Here is a 15,036-nt window from a genome sequence, read left to right as displayed (position 1 = left end):
TAAAAATATTCTAATTAAAATATACAAAATTTAATATAGTTTTAAGGAAATGGTCAAAATAAAAAAAATTACACATAAAATAATCATGATTTTTGTTAACTGGGCGGATCATTATTTATATGATATCGCACACGAAAGAAAAATTTCTGTTTTTAAAATTATCTAATTAACTCTATACTCATTTTTTTTATATTTTTTATATGATATCACACATTTTTAAAAAAAATAGATAGTTTAAGATGCAAAAAAAATATATTTACTTAATGAATATAATATGAACGAATATTACAAATACATCATTTAATAAAATGAATAATTAAAAACTGAAAATTTATACCCACGCTGGCGCGCGGATCAGGGTCTAGTTACCATTAAAAGAGGATCATTCCCAAATTATGTCCTTAGAGCATCTCCAAAAGACACTCTATAACTTCAAATATGAAGTTTTTTGCTCTCAAAAAAAGAACTTCAAAACTTCAAATTTGAAGTTTCATACTTTTATTCGTATTATGGTCCCTACAATTACACATCACATTTATAATTCATAAATATTTTCTTGTTTATTATTTTAATCCTTATAAAAATAATATCTCATAAATATTTTAAGTTTTGTTTGCAAATTTAAGTTTACAGATAAAATTAAATAAAACATAAAAGAAGATTTACAATATTTAAAACTAGATTTAGATAACAAAAATATACAAAACAAACTTAGCAAAAAAACTTTTAAAAAATTACATGAAGACATAACTATTACACAGATTTAAATATTCCAACAACACTAACAGTAAGGTAAATTTGATCTGAAACCTTCAAAATTTCCAAATATTGTCCAATTTTTTTTGTGTAATTAAAGATGGTTGTTGTTGTTGTTGTTGTTGATATCGTCTTTTCGTACAATTTTTTCTTGTTCATATTGAATATATTCACGAGTATTAATATCATCGAGAAAAGTTAGTCTTCTTGCAATATTTTATGTTTATCTTTTACTTTCTTGTTCTGATCTAATGTATTTACAAGTATTAATATCTCTCGTTTTCAACAATTTTTATCTCTAATCTACAAATTAAAAATGAGAAGAGTTATTTTTACTTCGAAATGCACTAGTCGATCATATATGCATTACGAAAATTACTTTATGGAATAATACGGTATTTTGCTTGAAGTTTAATATTAATTAAGTTATTTTGTTTAAATTTTTATATTTTAATATAATATTTTATTAATTAATATTGTTGTAATATGTTTATATATGTGCTAGTTATTTACAAAATTTTTATGAATTCAAATTAGTTATAACAAATATAAGGACCATATTATAAAATACAAATAGTTTTGAAGATAAATTTCAAGTTTTGCTTTTGGAGAATAACACTTTTAAACTTCAAATATAGAGTTTTGGAAACTTCATAATAGAGTTCTTTTTTGGAGATGCTCTTAATAAAAATTACAGTTTTTTTCAAAATACTCTTATTTTTACAAGTGATTAATAAAATTAATTAATGACATTTAAGTCTTTTGGTTTTGGGCCAACACATACACCTAAATGGATCTATAAATAATGGGCTTATATATATATTTAAGAGATATACTAACTTTAAATTTAATATAAGTAAAAATATATTATGAACTATAAATAAATTAAGAAACATGAAAATATTATTTTCTTAAATATACGTATCAATATTCAAAATAGATCATTTGAATATTATACATATTTTCAATACAAACCAAAATCCTATATCCTACACCATATATCATATACATATTTGAATATCATTTTTCCATGTATAATGTCATTTTATACATAATATTGACATTGCAATTACGAGTGTTCAAGAATATTTTTAAAACTATCTTAAAATCAATTTTTAAATCTAAAATAAAAACACAAACTTATAATAGGTTATTAATAACGAAAATAAACTAATATTGTCATATCAATAAGTTTTTTTATATTATCATTTTTTTATTTGGATAACATAATAAAATTTTATCAAATTCTAAGGAATCACTAATTTATGTAATATTAATAAATATATGAGTAATTTAATCAATTTTTTGAAAAAGTACTATCAGTTATTTTGTAATCGGATCAATGGTATCATATCGCAGGTTAAGTGAGTTTTTGGGTTTTTACCGGGTTATATCGGATTTTTAAGGGTTTTTTGCAGAATTGACCTACAACTTAAAGTCAAACACAAAACTAACTTTTTTTTTTTTGAAATTGGTTTTGCCCTATTCACCCCACAAGTTCATATAATTCACGAAAATGCCATCAATTTTTTTTCTTTTGAAAATGACATTTTTACTCTCTCACCCTCATCATCTTCAAGTAATTAGAAGATTGCCAATGTCATCAATACCCAACCACCATGAACAACCAATTTGAAGCTCTTAATGCTCCCAAAATCGAGTTACCCTTCTTCTTTTTCCATTCTTGTGAACTAAACACAACATATCTCTCACTTTCTCTCCACAATGAGCTAAAAAAACCCAAGATTTTGATTCTACATTTTTTATGGTTCATAGAGTCATAGAAGCTAACGATTCTGGGTGGGTCACTTTCGTTTGAGATTCTGTGTGCTTGGAGAAGCCTTATGTGTGCTAAGGAAGTTATCTCACCAATTAAAGGTATGAAATCGAGTTTTTTTCCAGATCTGTTCGTCAGACGACTTACATGGGAAGTCGTCTGGCGGTAGACGACTTACCTGGAAGTCGTCTGGTCAACGCAGAGGTTATTTTTGCAATTGACTTTGAAATCGGTTTTCTGAGACGACTGAAAGTTAAGTCGTCTGATTTTGTTTGGTTACAAAAAAATCTCCAAAGAACCTAGACTACTTACATTTCAGTCGTCATAGGTTAGTTTTGCATTTGACTGGATTATTTCAGAAGTTTGACTTTCCCGAACAACTTACATTTTAGTCGTCTAGTGAAAATTGAAATATCAATATTTGATTAACACTATACGACTTACAATTAAGTTGTCATAGGTTAGTTTTGCAATTGAAAAAAAACTTCAATATTTAATCATACCCAGACGACTTACAATTCAGTCATCCGCCCGACGACTTACATGTAAGTCATCCAGGAATTTATTCCGAGATTCTGGTCAAACCTCGTAAATCCTGGACGACTTACATGTAAGTCGTCTGATGGACGACCGAATTGTAAGCCGTCTATATATAAATAAATATTGAAGTTTTTTTCAATTGCAAAACTAACCTATGACGACTTAATTGTAAGTCGTCTAGTTTTAAAAAAAAATATTTTTTAATTTTCACGAGACGACTGAAATGTAAGTCGTCCAGGAAAGTCAAACTTCTGAAATAATCCAGTCAAATGCAAAACTAACCTATGACGACTAAAATGTAAGTCGTCTAGCTTTTTTGGAGTTTTTTTTAACCAAACAAAAGTAGACGACTTATCTTTCACTCCTCTGAAATAACAGATTTCAAAGTCAATTGCAAAAATAACTTCTGCGTTGACTAGACGACGTATAGTTTAGTCGTCTGGAGTTCTTAGATTGAAGTCGTCCGCTTCGATCTTTAATAAACTTTCGTTTTCTTTGTTCTAAGTTTGTTAATGGGTTTTATTTTGACTTTTTCAGATGATGCGTCAGTTACATGCAGTGTATGGAGAATGGTTGTTGAAAGATGGATGTTGGAATTTTGTGGTTGATCATTTCAAAGGAGCAAGAATGTTATTTTTGAGTGAAGGTTCGACACATGCTGATCTTGTTGCAATGGCTCAAGAAGATTATAACCTGGACATGAACACAGAGTCTGTGGAGTTAACCTACTCATTACAACAAATGGCTCTATACCTTCCTCCTATTCATGTTACAAGTGATAAACAAGTTCAGAACTTGCTCGAGATAACTAAAACGCATGAAGTACGTCTTGTGTATCAAGCTTTAGCAAGATGAGAACGGTTTCAGAGGAAAGGGATGAAGATCATGTGGGAGATGAGGCTGAGGAGGGGGATGAAGCTGATGTGAGGGATGAAGATGAACAGGGGCATGAAGCTGAGGAGGGGCATGAAGCTGAGGATCATGATGGGGAGGAGGATGCTGACATCCCTGTTGTCGCTGATGCTAAGGATTATAGTGAGTATGGAAAGGTTAAAGACGAGGATGAGGAAGAAGATGATGAAATCTGTTTTGATGATTACAAAGGGATATATGGTTGTGAAGGAGAAGGATCATCTGCAGACAGAATCTATGTCAACCAGAGTTTTGCTAGTAAGGATGCACTGCTTTCAGAGTTGCGGTTGACAGCGGTGAGGCGTAGGTTCTCCTTCAGAATATTCAAGTCAACGAAAACTCTCTTTGTGGCAACATGTCGTGTTAGTGGTTGTCAATGGAAGGTCTGAGCAAGTGTGAAACATGGGACTAAAACGTTTTGGGTAACCAAGTATGTGGCAACTCATACATGCTCCATCCCAGACAGAATCGCTCAGCGGAAACGCTGTACTCCGAAGTACATTGGTCGACTTTTCATAGATCGTGTTGGAATCATTGATGGGTTGAATCCGCATCATATCAAAGATGCAATGAAGAACATGTTTGGCATGACACTTGATTACACCACTTCATACAGAGCATTGTTATACGCGCAAGAAATGGTGAGAGGATCAGCGGAAGACGGGCTACTGAAGTTTATTATTTCATTGATTTGTTTATTATTGATAAAAAAAGGCTACTGAAGTTTATTATTTCATTGATTTGTAAATGTGTAAACACATTGTTAGCACATGTATTACATCTTGGAAAACATTATTACTGATTTTACAAAAAATTCACAACTAAAAGAGTAGACATGCAATTCACAAAACCGACCACAAACAAAACTATTATTGATCATTCCTCTACAAAGACAAGCTTGGACTCCACTTGATATGGAAGAAGACTTTGTCAGAAGACTTCCAGGAAGTCCAGACGACTTCTAGGAAGTCCAGACGACTTCCAGGAAGTCCAGACGACTGAAATGGAAGTCGTCTGGAAGACTTCCTGGAAGTCATCTAGTGCATTATATTTTAGACGACTAACAGGTAACTCGTCCCAGAAGTCTTCCAGATCTGAAAAACCTGCATATCCAAAAAGGTTCAAACGGCTTAAAAACATAAAAAATGAGTGGAAGATTAGATAAATCTACCTTTATAGAACACACAAAAATACATATCTAAAATTAATAGATCTACCTTTAAATGAGTGGAACATGAGTACCATTTGATTAAAAACCTGCAAAAAGATAGATTAATAAGAAAAACATGAGACAAAACTGAAAAAATTATATAAAGTTTGATGTTTTCAAGTCAAAGAGATTAGAGTGGGTTTGGAGAGTTTTAGTTTGGAAACAAAAAGTAAGAACTTTATACAACAAGAAGTTACCAAATGAAGAAAAATCAGACATAAAAACTTACCAAAACGCTCAGATCTATTATGAAAGGGAGATTTCGTCAGAGACTTCCATGAAGTCCAGACGACTGAAATGGAAGTCCAGACGACTGAAATGGAAGTCGTCTAGTGCATTATATTTTAGACAACTAACATGTAAGTCGTCCCAGAAGCCTTCCAGATCTGAAAATCCTGCATATCAAATCCAGATCTGAAAAACCTGCATATCCAAAAACGTTCAAATGACTTAAAAATAGAGAAAATTAGTGGAGGATTAGATAAATCTACCTTTATAGAACACACAAAAATACATATCTAAAAGTAATAGATCTACCTTTAAATGAGTGGAAGATGAGTACCATCTGATTAAAAACCTGTAAAAAAAGATAGATCAGTAAGAAAGACATGAGACAAAACTGAAAAATTCATATAAAATTTGGTGTTTTCAAGTCAAAGAGATTAGAGAGAGGTTAAGAGTTTTAGAGTGATGAACATTACATTTTTGTTACAGCCATTTGAGAGGAGGAGAGAGAATGTGTAAAAAAAAATTTTATATAGGGAGACAAAAAATCCAATTAGGTTAAATATTTTTAATTCAGAAGACTTCCTAGACGAGTCGTCCAGAAGACTTTAATATTTTAGCGGGAAATTAAAATATTTTTAGTGGGAAACTAAAATAGAAGACTTCCCAGACGACTTACAAGTAAGTCGTATGGTTTTAATTATTTAAGCGGGAAAATAATTTTTTTAAAAAATTTTAGGCGGGAATATTTGGACGACTTACATGTAAGTCGTCTGTTTTAATTTCTTCACCAGACGACTGAAATGTAAGTCGTCTAGACCCTAAACATAACCCCTAAACTTAATTAACTAACTAAACACTTCATAAAATCAAATTAAACTTCAAAAGTGTTTACTATACACAAAAATAAACATGTATAGGTAAAAAATTAATTTTTCAAAAAAACATTCAAGCTTTCCAAAATATAACCCTAAGTACACATACAATCCTACAACATATGTTGCCAAACCCTAGACTAAAGAATACCATGATTCACTACCTACGCTCATCTATGTTGAAAACAATTTAATTTTGTTATATTTTAATTTATATCACTTAAAACTGTTTATAATTACATGATTTTAATTTTTCGCTTATCAAAATATTTTTTAAAAAATTTAAAAATTATTTTTAAGATCAGCTACACCAGAAGACTTACTTTGAAGTCGTTCAGACTACTTCCAACATCTCAGACTACTCAGACGACTTACTAGGGCTATATTCGTAAAAATGGCTTCTGTTTTTTTGTTTGGTCACAAGGGGCTGAGCTGTAATTTCACAAGGCTTTTAGGTTAGTTTTGCATTTGATTCAAGTTTGGGTATAGGTTTGGGGTTAAAATCAAGTTGTGAGTTAGTTTTGGCAAATTCTCCGATTTTTAATTAAAATTTTTTTATTAAATCCGAACCGGATTATATTCAATGTATCGGGTCTATAGGTTCAACCATGAATCTAGGTCAGATATGAAAACAAATCTTAAAACTCAAACATTATTATAGAATACCATATTTCAAACAAATACCATATTTTGAAGAGAGAAAAAATCAAATGATATAAATCTAAAAACTCAATTGTTATGATTCGAAACAAAAATAATGGTAAATTGTAAATCAATTTTCGATTAATAAATGAAAAACAAACAAAAAAGGCGGGTCAAAATCTAGTAGAGCTTAAAAAATAAAAATGTCTAAAATAGATTTAATTTTTTTATCAAAAAATTAAATATACACTTATACCTCTAGGGTTAATTAATCTAGACATTAGGGCGTTGTCAACAAAAAAAATCTAGACATTAGGGTTTAGAGTTAAGGGTTGGGGTTTAGGGTTTAGGGTTTAAGATTTAGGGTTTAAAATTGAGGAGTGGAGTTTTGGGGATAGGATTTCAAATTTTAAAAATTAAAAAAAAAATCAAAATAAAAAATGCTATTTTGGTCATTTTAGTTTCTGAGATCTATTTTTGTGACAAAAACTTTAAAAAATCTATAGGAGAGAAGTGCCGTTTTAATTTTTGTGTCAGAGAAAATAAAAATAGAAAACAAATTCTTACTCTTTCTGTAATCAAGCGTATCAATTCTCACTCTCCCATGTGATTCGGGCTTAGCCATATGAAGAAACGATCTTGGACAATCCTATTCATCTCTGAGGCAGGGCACTCTACAATTTAGACTTCAACGATCCAGGCATCCCAAGTCAAGGAACCATACCCGAAAACCTTTTAACTAAATGGACCAATAATCGTCAGAGAGTAATACCATTCAATGCTCAACGTAGTTCCTGAAGACTTTCTCATCTAAGAACCACAAAATAGTTTACACTAATCTCAATAAATAGCTAGGAAGATGGACAACTGGGAGCTTGTTGCACCAGACACCCAGATACTAGCTAGCGAACATATCTAAACTTCATTATAACAGCAGCGTTGCTGATACGAAACATCCTCTCTCAGCTTCTCACTCGACAGGATTAAGCTCCACTCACAAAATATGAGACCATTCATTACGTTCCTCGTGTAGAAAAAAAAACACTAAACGCATCCCTTCTACTTAATACGCCCTCGATTTAAAGCTGAGCATCAACCGAATTACATATTTTTCAGCTGCTCGTACTTGGGAGGAAGCTCTTCGATAGACTGGGAGGTTGTTTAAAAAGTCGATTGAGATGATGATGCCGATTCAGGATGGTAGTTGCGAGATCAAACGAAGCGTAGCAAGAGGAAGGAGAAGAACGTCGTAACCGGTTTAACCGATATGAAACTGGAAACAATTTTAATCAAATTAAACCGGATCTGTTGAGATAGCCCAATCATCAGATTTTAGAAAGCCGACCAAGATTTCAAACCAACTACTAGTGTGATGGATGGGGTTGATTATGATACTTTACAGAGTATAGGGGCTCTTTATCACAAATAAAATAATGCAACGTTCGTCTTCGTTTCTCCTCCACTCCAATAAATAAATACACTGAAATCAATCGGCCCCGAATCCAACAAGCTTATTGTTTTTCCCTGATATTTTTAATTAAAAAAATTTAGGTCAGTTGTTTAATCAGAAATTAAGTTCTGTCCCCTTCCTTCCTTTTTTTTTTTTTTTGGTCTAGATTTATTCCAGATCAAGTAAACTTCTTCCTTCTTCTTCTTTTTTTTTTTAAGTCGTGAGAGATCCACTCAGACTCGTGCTGAATCTGGTAAACATCGAATCTCTGTTTTCAAAATCGGGATCTGAATTTTCTTCTTTTAGTTTTCCACATGCGACTACTGATTTAATTGAAGCAGTTTTGCATTGACTGATCTATCAACTTAGCAGCTACTGATAATCTCAGTTCTTGTTTTTTTTAGATTCACAAGAAGAATGCGTTGATTTTGTAGAAGATTGTGTTTATTGGATCTATTTTGATTTTATGTTTCTTAAGCTTAGTTTTGTGTATGAAAAATTAAACTGTGAGAAAATTGTTCTGAATAAATCAGTGTTTGGGTTATGAGATGCTGTTGTGATTCAGATTTTATTAATACGGTTTGGTCCTCTTTCTTTGATAACATCTCTTCTTGTCTCTTGTCGTAGGTTGACGACACACAACGAGATGGGTTCTACTTCCAAGTCAGTTGTTGATATGATTGAAGCTTCGTCCAAGGTTCATTATTCTGGTTTTCACATGAACGGTCACATCAGTGGAGTGGAACCAAGTGCAGCATTACAGGGAACTACCGACATTCAAAGGCAGCCTTTTGTGATTGGTCTCTCATCTGCTTTATATCTCCGCCGCTGAGTAAGTCTTTGATTTTGAGATGTTTACTGTTCGAGTTTTGTGGTGGGTAGGTGTTGCTGGAGGCGCAGCATCGGGGAAGACGTCTGTTTGTGATATGATTATTCAGCAATTGCATGATCAGCGTGTTGTTCTTGTTAACCAGGTACTAAACATCCCCTGATATACACTTTCCATAGATGCAATGTTTTCCGTATGTATAAAGAAAATTCTCTTGAAAGCAGAAATAACCAGCTAGTAAGTAACCCTTTAAGCGCATGCAGGGTCTAAGTAGAATGTTGTCTAAATGTCGCTATGAGCGTATCAATATTGTTCTAGAATGCTTTTTCCGTCATGATATCCCACAAATTTCTCCACTAAATATCCAGCGATGAATTATTTGGCAGGACTCGTTCTACCACAGTTTGACTGAAGACGAACTTGCTAGGGTTCATGAATACAACTTTGACCATCCAGGTGAGAACATCTATGGGATGTATATTCGTAATGCTAAGAGTATACTCATTAGAGCATATACTTTTCTCTGTCTTCACTGGATTATAAAGCCATAAACAACACAGATTCTTTAGTGGCAGTTTCGTGATTGCTTTTTTCTCTTTAATGTAATTCTGTCTTCACATCCTCGGCTAGTTTTTTTTTGTGATCTTGATTTTTTGTTGTTGTCTTCCTGTAGACGCATTTGACACAGACCATTTGTTGTCCTGTATGGAGAAACTAAGGCAAGGACAAGCTGTGGATATCCCAAAATACGACTTCAAAACTTACAAAAGCAGCGTTTCAAGAAGGGTACCGTTTTCTTTCTTACTATTGCATTATGGCACAGAATTTGAAGGCTCAAAAACCGTACTGTAATATTAAAACTACTTGAGAAGCCTACTTCCTTATAAGACATATATATTATGACTTATGTTTTGTTAAAGAAGCTTTGAATTTGGAAATGATCCGGCAGGTAAACCCTTCGGATGTAATATTACTTGAAGGGATACTTCTATTCCACGATCCACGAGTCCGAGGATTGATGAACATGAAGATCTTTGTGGATACTGGTCAGTCTTTCATGTCACCTATTCTCTGAATTAATCTAGCATTACACAATTCTTATGAGTTTGTTTCTGTGCAGATGCTGATGTGCGCTTGGCTAGAAGGATAAAACGAGATACTTCTCAAAATGATAGAGATATTGGCACAGTACTCGATCAGGTTAGCCCAATAATATCTTCTTTATCAACCGCATTAGATTTCACGGACATGACTGTATCTGAAGCAAACCAATTTTTGGTGCAGTACTCAAAGTTTGTGAAGCCTGCTTTTGATGACTTCATTCTTCCAACGAAGAAGTATGCAGACATCATCATTCCTCGTGGCGGGGATAACCACGTAGCTATTGACTTAATCGTGCAGCATATCTGCACCAAGCTGGGTCAGCATGATCTCTGTAAAATATACCCTAATCTATATGTTATACAGTCAACATTTCAGGTGATAATAATATAGCAGCTCCTACTAACACTAGCCACGGTTACAATCACGTCTCTTAGCCACCGATATAACTTATGTTGGCCTTTCTCTTTCAGATACGAGGAATGCACACCCTTATACGTGATTCCCAGACAACCAAACATGATTTTGTATTTTATTCTGATCGATTGATCCGACTGGTGGGTCTAAGTTCTCACGAACAGTTGATGGAGTTTTTCCTTAATACATGTCTCATTTCCGTCATCTGATTTTGTGTTTGCTTTGTCTATAGGTTGTAGAGCATGGTCTTGGTCATCTGCCTTTTACTGAAATGCAGGTCATCACTCCCACCGGTAAAAGCATGTTTTTTTTTTTTTTTTGCAATTATTTTAGTGAATTCACTAGCATTAATGTAGATATATATGTATATCGTTTATTTTTCAATATTAAGAGATATATTTCTGGTGCCTTGTTATCAGGATCTGTATATTCTGGTGTGGATTTCTGTAAACGGTTATGTGGTGTCTCCGTGATTAGGAGGTATTTGCTTCTACGAACTTAAAAGTCCATCCAAGCAAAACTTTCACAGACTTTACATGTTCAGCTCTCATATCTACTTTACGGTTTATTATGAGAAAATCATAGTGGTGAGAGCATGGAGAATGCGTTGCGGGCATGTTGCAAAGGTATCAAAATAGGGAAGATCCTAATTCACAGGGAAGGCGACAACGGTCAACAGGTATAATAGATAATAAGCAAATATCTTTGTCTCAGTTTTCTAGATCTGATGTTTAGATCTCTAATAACACTTTCCTGCAGCTTGTTTATGAGAAACTTCCTAATGATATCTCGGAAAGGCATGTCCTCTTGTTGGATCCTATCCTCGGCACAGGTTCCGTAACCTTTCTATTCTGTTTTTCACCTAAAACTAATATGCTTCCCTTCTCGGGTTTAAGTGGTAAATAACTTAGTTTTGTAACTTGCAATTTTTTACCAGGAAACTCAGCAGTTCAAGCTATCAAACTTCTTATAAGCAAAGGTGTACCTGAGGGAAACATCATATTCCTAAACCTTATAAGCGTAAGAAATCTCACATATCTTTGTTATTCCCTCGTTATCCCCTAATAAACTAAAGCGTCTTTCTCTTTATTTTCTGTTTAACTAGGCGCCTCAAGGTGTTCATGTGGTCTGCAAGAAGTTTCCAAGATTAAAGATAGTAACATCAGAGATTGAACACGGGCTAAATGAAGAGTTCCGTGTCATTCCCGGCATGGGTGAGTTCGGAGACCGATATTTCGGTACCGACGATGATTAGAAGATCGGTGATTCAGTTACAGCCAAAATCATCGTTAAATCTTCTGGTTTCTCCATATAAAGAACCCTTCAAGCTCTGGGAACAATTTTGATTTACTTCAAGAATACCCGCAGTGAGGGGTTTGATTGATCGAACTCAAAACTTGCAACTCATGTATCTTACATATATATTATGTATCCTTAAAACTCTTGATAAGAAAAAAAACTCCATATCCTTTCAATACATGATTTAAGTTTATTGCATGTATATATGCAACTCGGAGCGCCAAAGTGCGGCTAAAGTGTGTCGTGTGAGAAGTACAGATGGATAAAAGCAGGTTTGTCATTGGAGTCAGTAATTCAAAAACTAGAGGTGCTTTATCTAATTATCCATCCTCGGTCACAGATGTTAGAGTCTTATCACTTTCGTTTGTGTACGGTCTAAAGGTTGCCCTGGTCAGCAAATATGCAGGTATAGCATCTTCAGGTATCTAAATTCAAGAATTGCTGATTCTACATGCTACTTTGTGTTTTCGTTTGCTTTACTTGCCATTTGTAATTTATAAATGATCACTACAAGAAAACAGCAGCATACCGAGGGAAAAAATCGTCGGTATGTCGTCGGAATAACGAAACAAGTCCTCGGAAATAACTACTCGGAAATTCATTTTTCCTCGGAAATCCCTCGGAAATTTCCGACGGAATTCCGAGGAAACTCCGAGGACCACCAGTTCGTCGGAAAGGTCCTCGGAATATACCGAGGGAGAACTTCCTCGAGATATTTCGATGGACTTTCCGATGGTCCAATCCTCGGAAGTTTCGACGAAATGTTCCTCGGAATTTTCATCGGGAATTTCCGAGGAACGGAGCCCTCGGAAAATTCTGAGGAATGGGTCCCTCGGTATATTCCGAGGAAGGAGTCCCTCGGTATATTCCGAGGAAATGTTCGTCGGAAATTTCCGAGGGTTCATTTCCTCGGAATTTCAAAAAAAATTAATTTAAAAAAAAAAAAAAATTTGAAATTTAAATTCGAAAATATAAATTAAAATTAAAATTGAAAACATATTAGATAATATTCAAAGTTGTACAAATAAAAATAAAACATTCCGAGTTTTTGAAAAAAAAAAAAAACTACGGGTCTTGCACGTTCGGGAACACCTCGTTCGGGTACATCCTCTGCATCATCTCCATCATTTGCTGGTTCAGCCTCTTCTGTGCCTCATATCCCGCCTGTTGAGCCGCCATCTGGGTCCCAACAAAGATATGCGATCATCCTTGTCCTTCAACTGAGCCGTAAGTACTTCTGGATCAACAAAGGGCGGTGGTGCAGAAGAAGGAGGAACCGAACGGGTGCGACGACCCAAACCGACCAAACGTCCCTTCTTCTTTGGAACCGACTGAAATAGAAAATAGCCAAATTTAAATAATGTAAAAAGATGATAAAATAAAAATCAAGAAATAAATGAATTGAGCTTTAAAAAAAGAACTTACTGATTCAACGATTTCGTTGATTCGAAACCGGGACATGTTGGTCGAAGCCGTCGAATCGTCATCCTCGGTTTGAAGCTGAGACACTTCGTCTTGCACCTGAGTTTGGACCAGGGTGACCACTTTCCTCACAAGACCGTCATCAATCTGGTCGGTCTTCTTGTTGGTATACGCCCTCTTCATTAGGGCGAGATCATCAACCGGCTCGCCATCATTTTCTTCCGCCTTGAAAAAAACATAAATTAAACAAACATTAGAAATTATAAGAAATGCACAAAAAATAAAATTTCAAAACTTAAATAATTGAAGAAAAAGCGGCTGAACTTACCATGCGATCCCCCAGAGTGACAATAGATTGAGCACCCAAGTTATGCTTGAAGACGCCCTTCCCTTTACGGTCGCTCCTGCGGTTGGTGGAGTTGGTGGAAGAAGTTTCTTTCGTCTCTTCCTTATCCCAATGTGCACACAACTCCGTCCAGACCGTGTTGTTGATCGACTTTGGGACCTTTTAATAAAAAAAAAGAAAATAGTTTAATAAATTAAAAAATAGTTTAATAAATTAAAAAATTATTTAATAAATTAAAAACAACTTTGTTGATTTCCCACTTCTTCTTCCACTCGTGGATCTGCTTCCCATAGTTGTCCATAACTTTATGGACGAAGTGGTGATAGATAAAGAGCGTCTCATCGGAATTCCAGTTGAATTCTTGCTGAAAAAAACATAATTAGTAGAAAATTTATATTAAAGATTAAAAATATAAGTAAAAAATTAGAATACTTACCGCAAACTGACGAAACCACAGATGATGCTTCTCTGTAGGGAAGTCAGTGAAAGTCGGATGTCCCTTGTCGAGGGCCGAGTACATCATACGGTTGATACATGCGCTGATCCCGTTCCCGGATCTGTTGAACCTAATAAAAAGAACAAATTATTAATAATGAATCAAATTTTAATGAAAAAATAATACGTTTAATTACCATGTTTGACCCCATCCATGTGGATACAGAGTGAGATAGGGAAGATAGTCACGACCGGGCTGTCGAACCAACTCCGCAACACTCATCACTCCCGGAGGACCCGGAGGAGCAGGAGCGAGTGTAGCAGGGAGAGCGAGAGGAGCAGGAGCGAGTGTAGCAGGGAGAGCGAGAGGAGCAGAATCGGGAAATGGAGAGGGAGTTGTATGGTAGGAGCTGTGGGGCGAAGCAGAATCCTGAATCTTGCTGGAATCCCTAGACTGGCTCTCCGTACCACCACGACTACGATGCTGTCGAGGCCGGGTCTGATCATCATTATACCTGTAAATTAAAAAAAACATATTTAAAAATTAGTTCTAATAATTTTAAAAAATAAAAAAACATATTTAAAAAATAGTTTTTAATCACAAATAAATAAATAGTTTTACAAAAAATAGTTTTAATAAATAAAAAATAGTTTAATAATTACAAAAAATAGTTTTAATAAATAAAAATTAGTTTAATAATTACAAAAAATAGTTTTAATAATTTTAAAAATATTTTAATAATTACAAAAAATAGTTTTAATAAATAAAAAATAGTTTAATAATTACAAAAAATAGTTTT

General features: G+C 34.1%; 1 protein-coding gene across 1 annotated transcript; it reads left to right on the top strand.

Moving 5' to 3' along the window:
- Positions 1 to 8,385: 8,385 nt before the first annotated feature.
- On the top strand, positions 8,386 to 12,226 carry LOC106380436 (uridine kinase-like protein 4). Its single transcript, XM_022711147.2, has 16 exons — positions 8,386 to 8,488; positions 8,606 to 8,640; positions 9,015 to 9,187; positions 9,270 to 9,361; positions 9,603 to 9,672; positions 9,890 to 10,002; positions 10,166 to 10,262; positions 10,337 to 10,416; positions 10,501 to 10,695; positions 10,791 to 10,874; positions 10,967 to 11,027; positions 11,154 to 11,214; positions 11,320 to 11,413; positions 11,494 to 11,566; positions 11,672 to 11,754; positions 11,840 to 12,226. The coding sequence occupies exons 3-16, from the start codon at positions 9,034 to 9,036 to the stop codon at positions 11,987 to 11,989; spliced, it is 1,407 nt and encodes a 468-aa protein (XP_022566868.1). The 5' UTR covers positions 8,386 to 8,488; positions 8,606 to 8,640; positions 9,015 to 9,033; the 3' UTR covers positions 11,990 to 12,226.
- The last annotated feature ends 2,810 nt before the right edge of the window (positions 12,227 to 15,036 follow it).

Source organism: Brassica napus, chromosome C9 (assembly GCF_020379485.1).
Source record: "Brassica napus cultivar Da-Ae chromosome C9, Da-Ae, whole genome shotgun sequence".
Classification (NCBI taxonomy): domain Eukaryota; kingdom Viridiplantae; phylum Streptophyta; class Magnoliopsida; order Brassicales; family Brassicaceae; genus Brassica; species Brassica napus.
This window is presented reverse-complemented; position numbering and strand designations above follow the sequence as displayed.

What these genes read in the sequence shown, in the direction of transcription:
- LOC106380436 (XM_022711147.2), top strand. Translation starts at nt 9,034, where the DNA reads ATGGGTTCTACTTCCAAGTCAGTTGTTGATATGATTGAAGCTTCGTCC. An exon ending in AAGGCAGCCTTTTGTGATTG is followed by an intron (nt 9,188 to 9,269) that starts GTCTCTCATCTG and finishes TGTGGTGGGTAG; the next exon opens with GTGTTGCTGGAGGCGCAGCA. An exon ending in GGATCCTATCCTCGGCACAG is followed by an intron (nt 11,567 to 11,671) that starts GTTCCGTAACCT and finishes ATTTTTTACCAG; the next exon opens with GAAACTCAGCAGTTCAAGCT.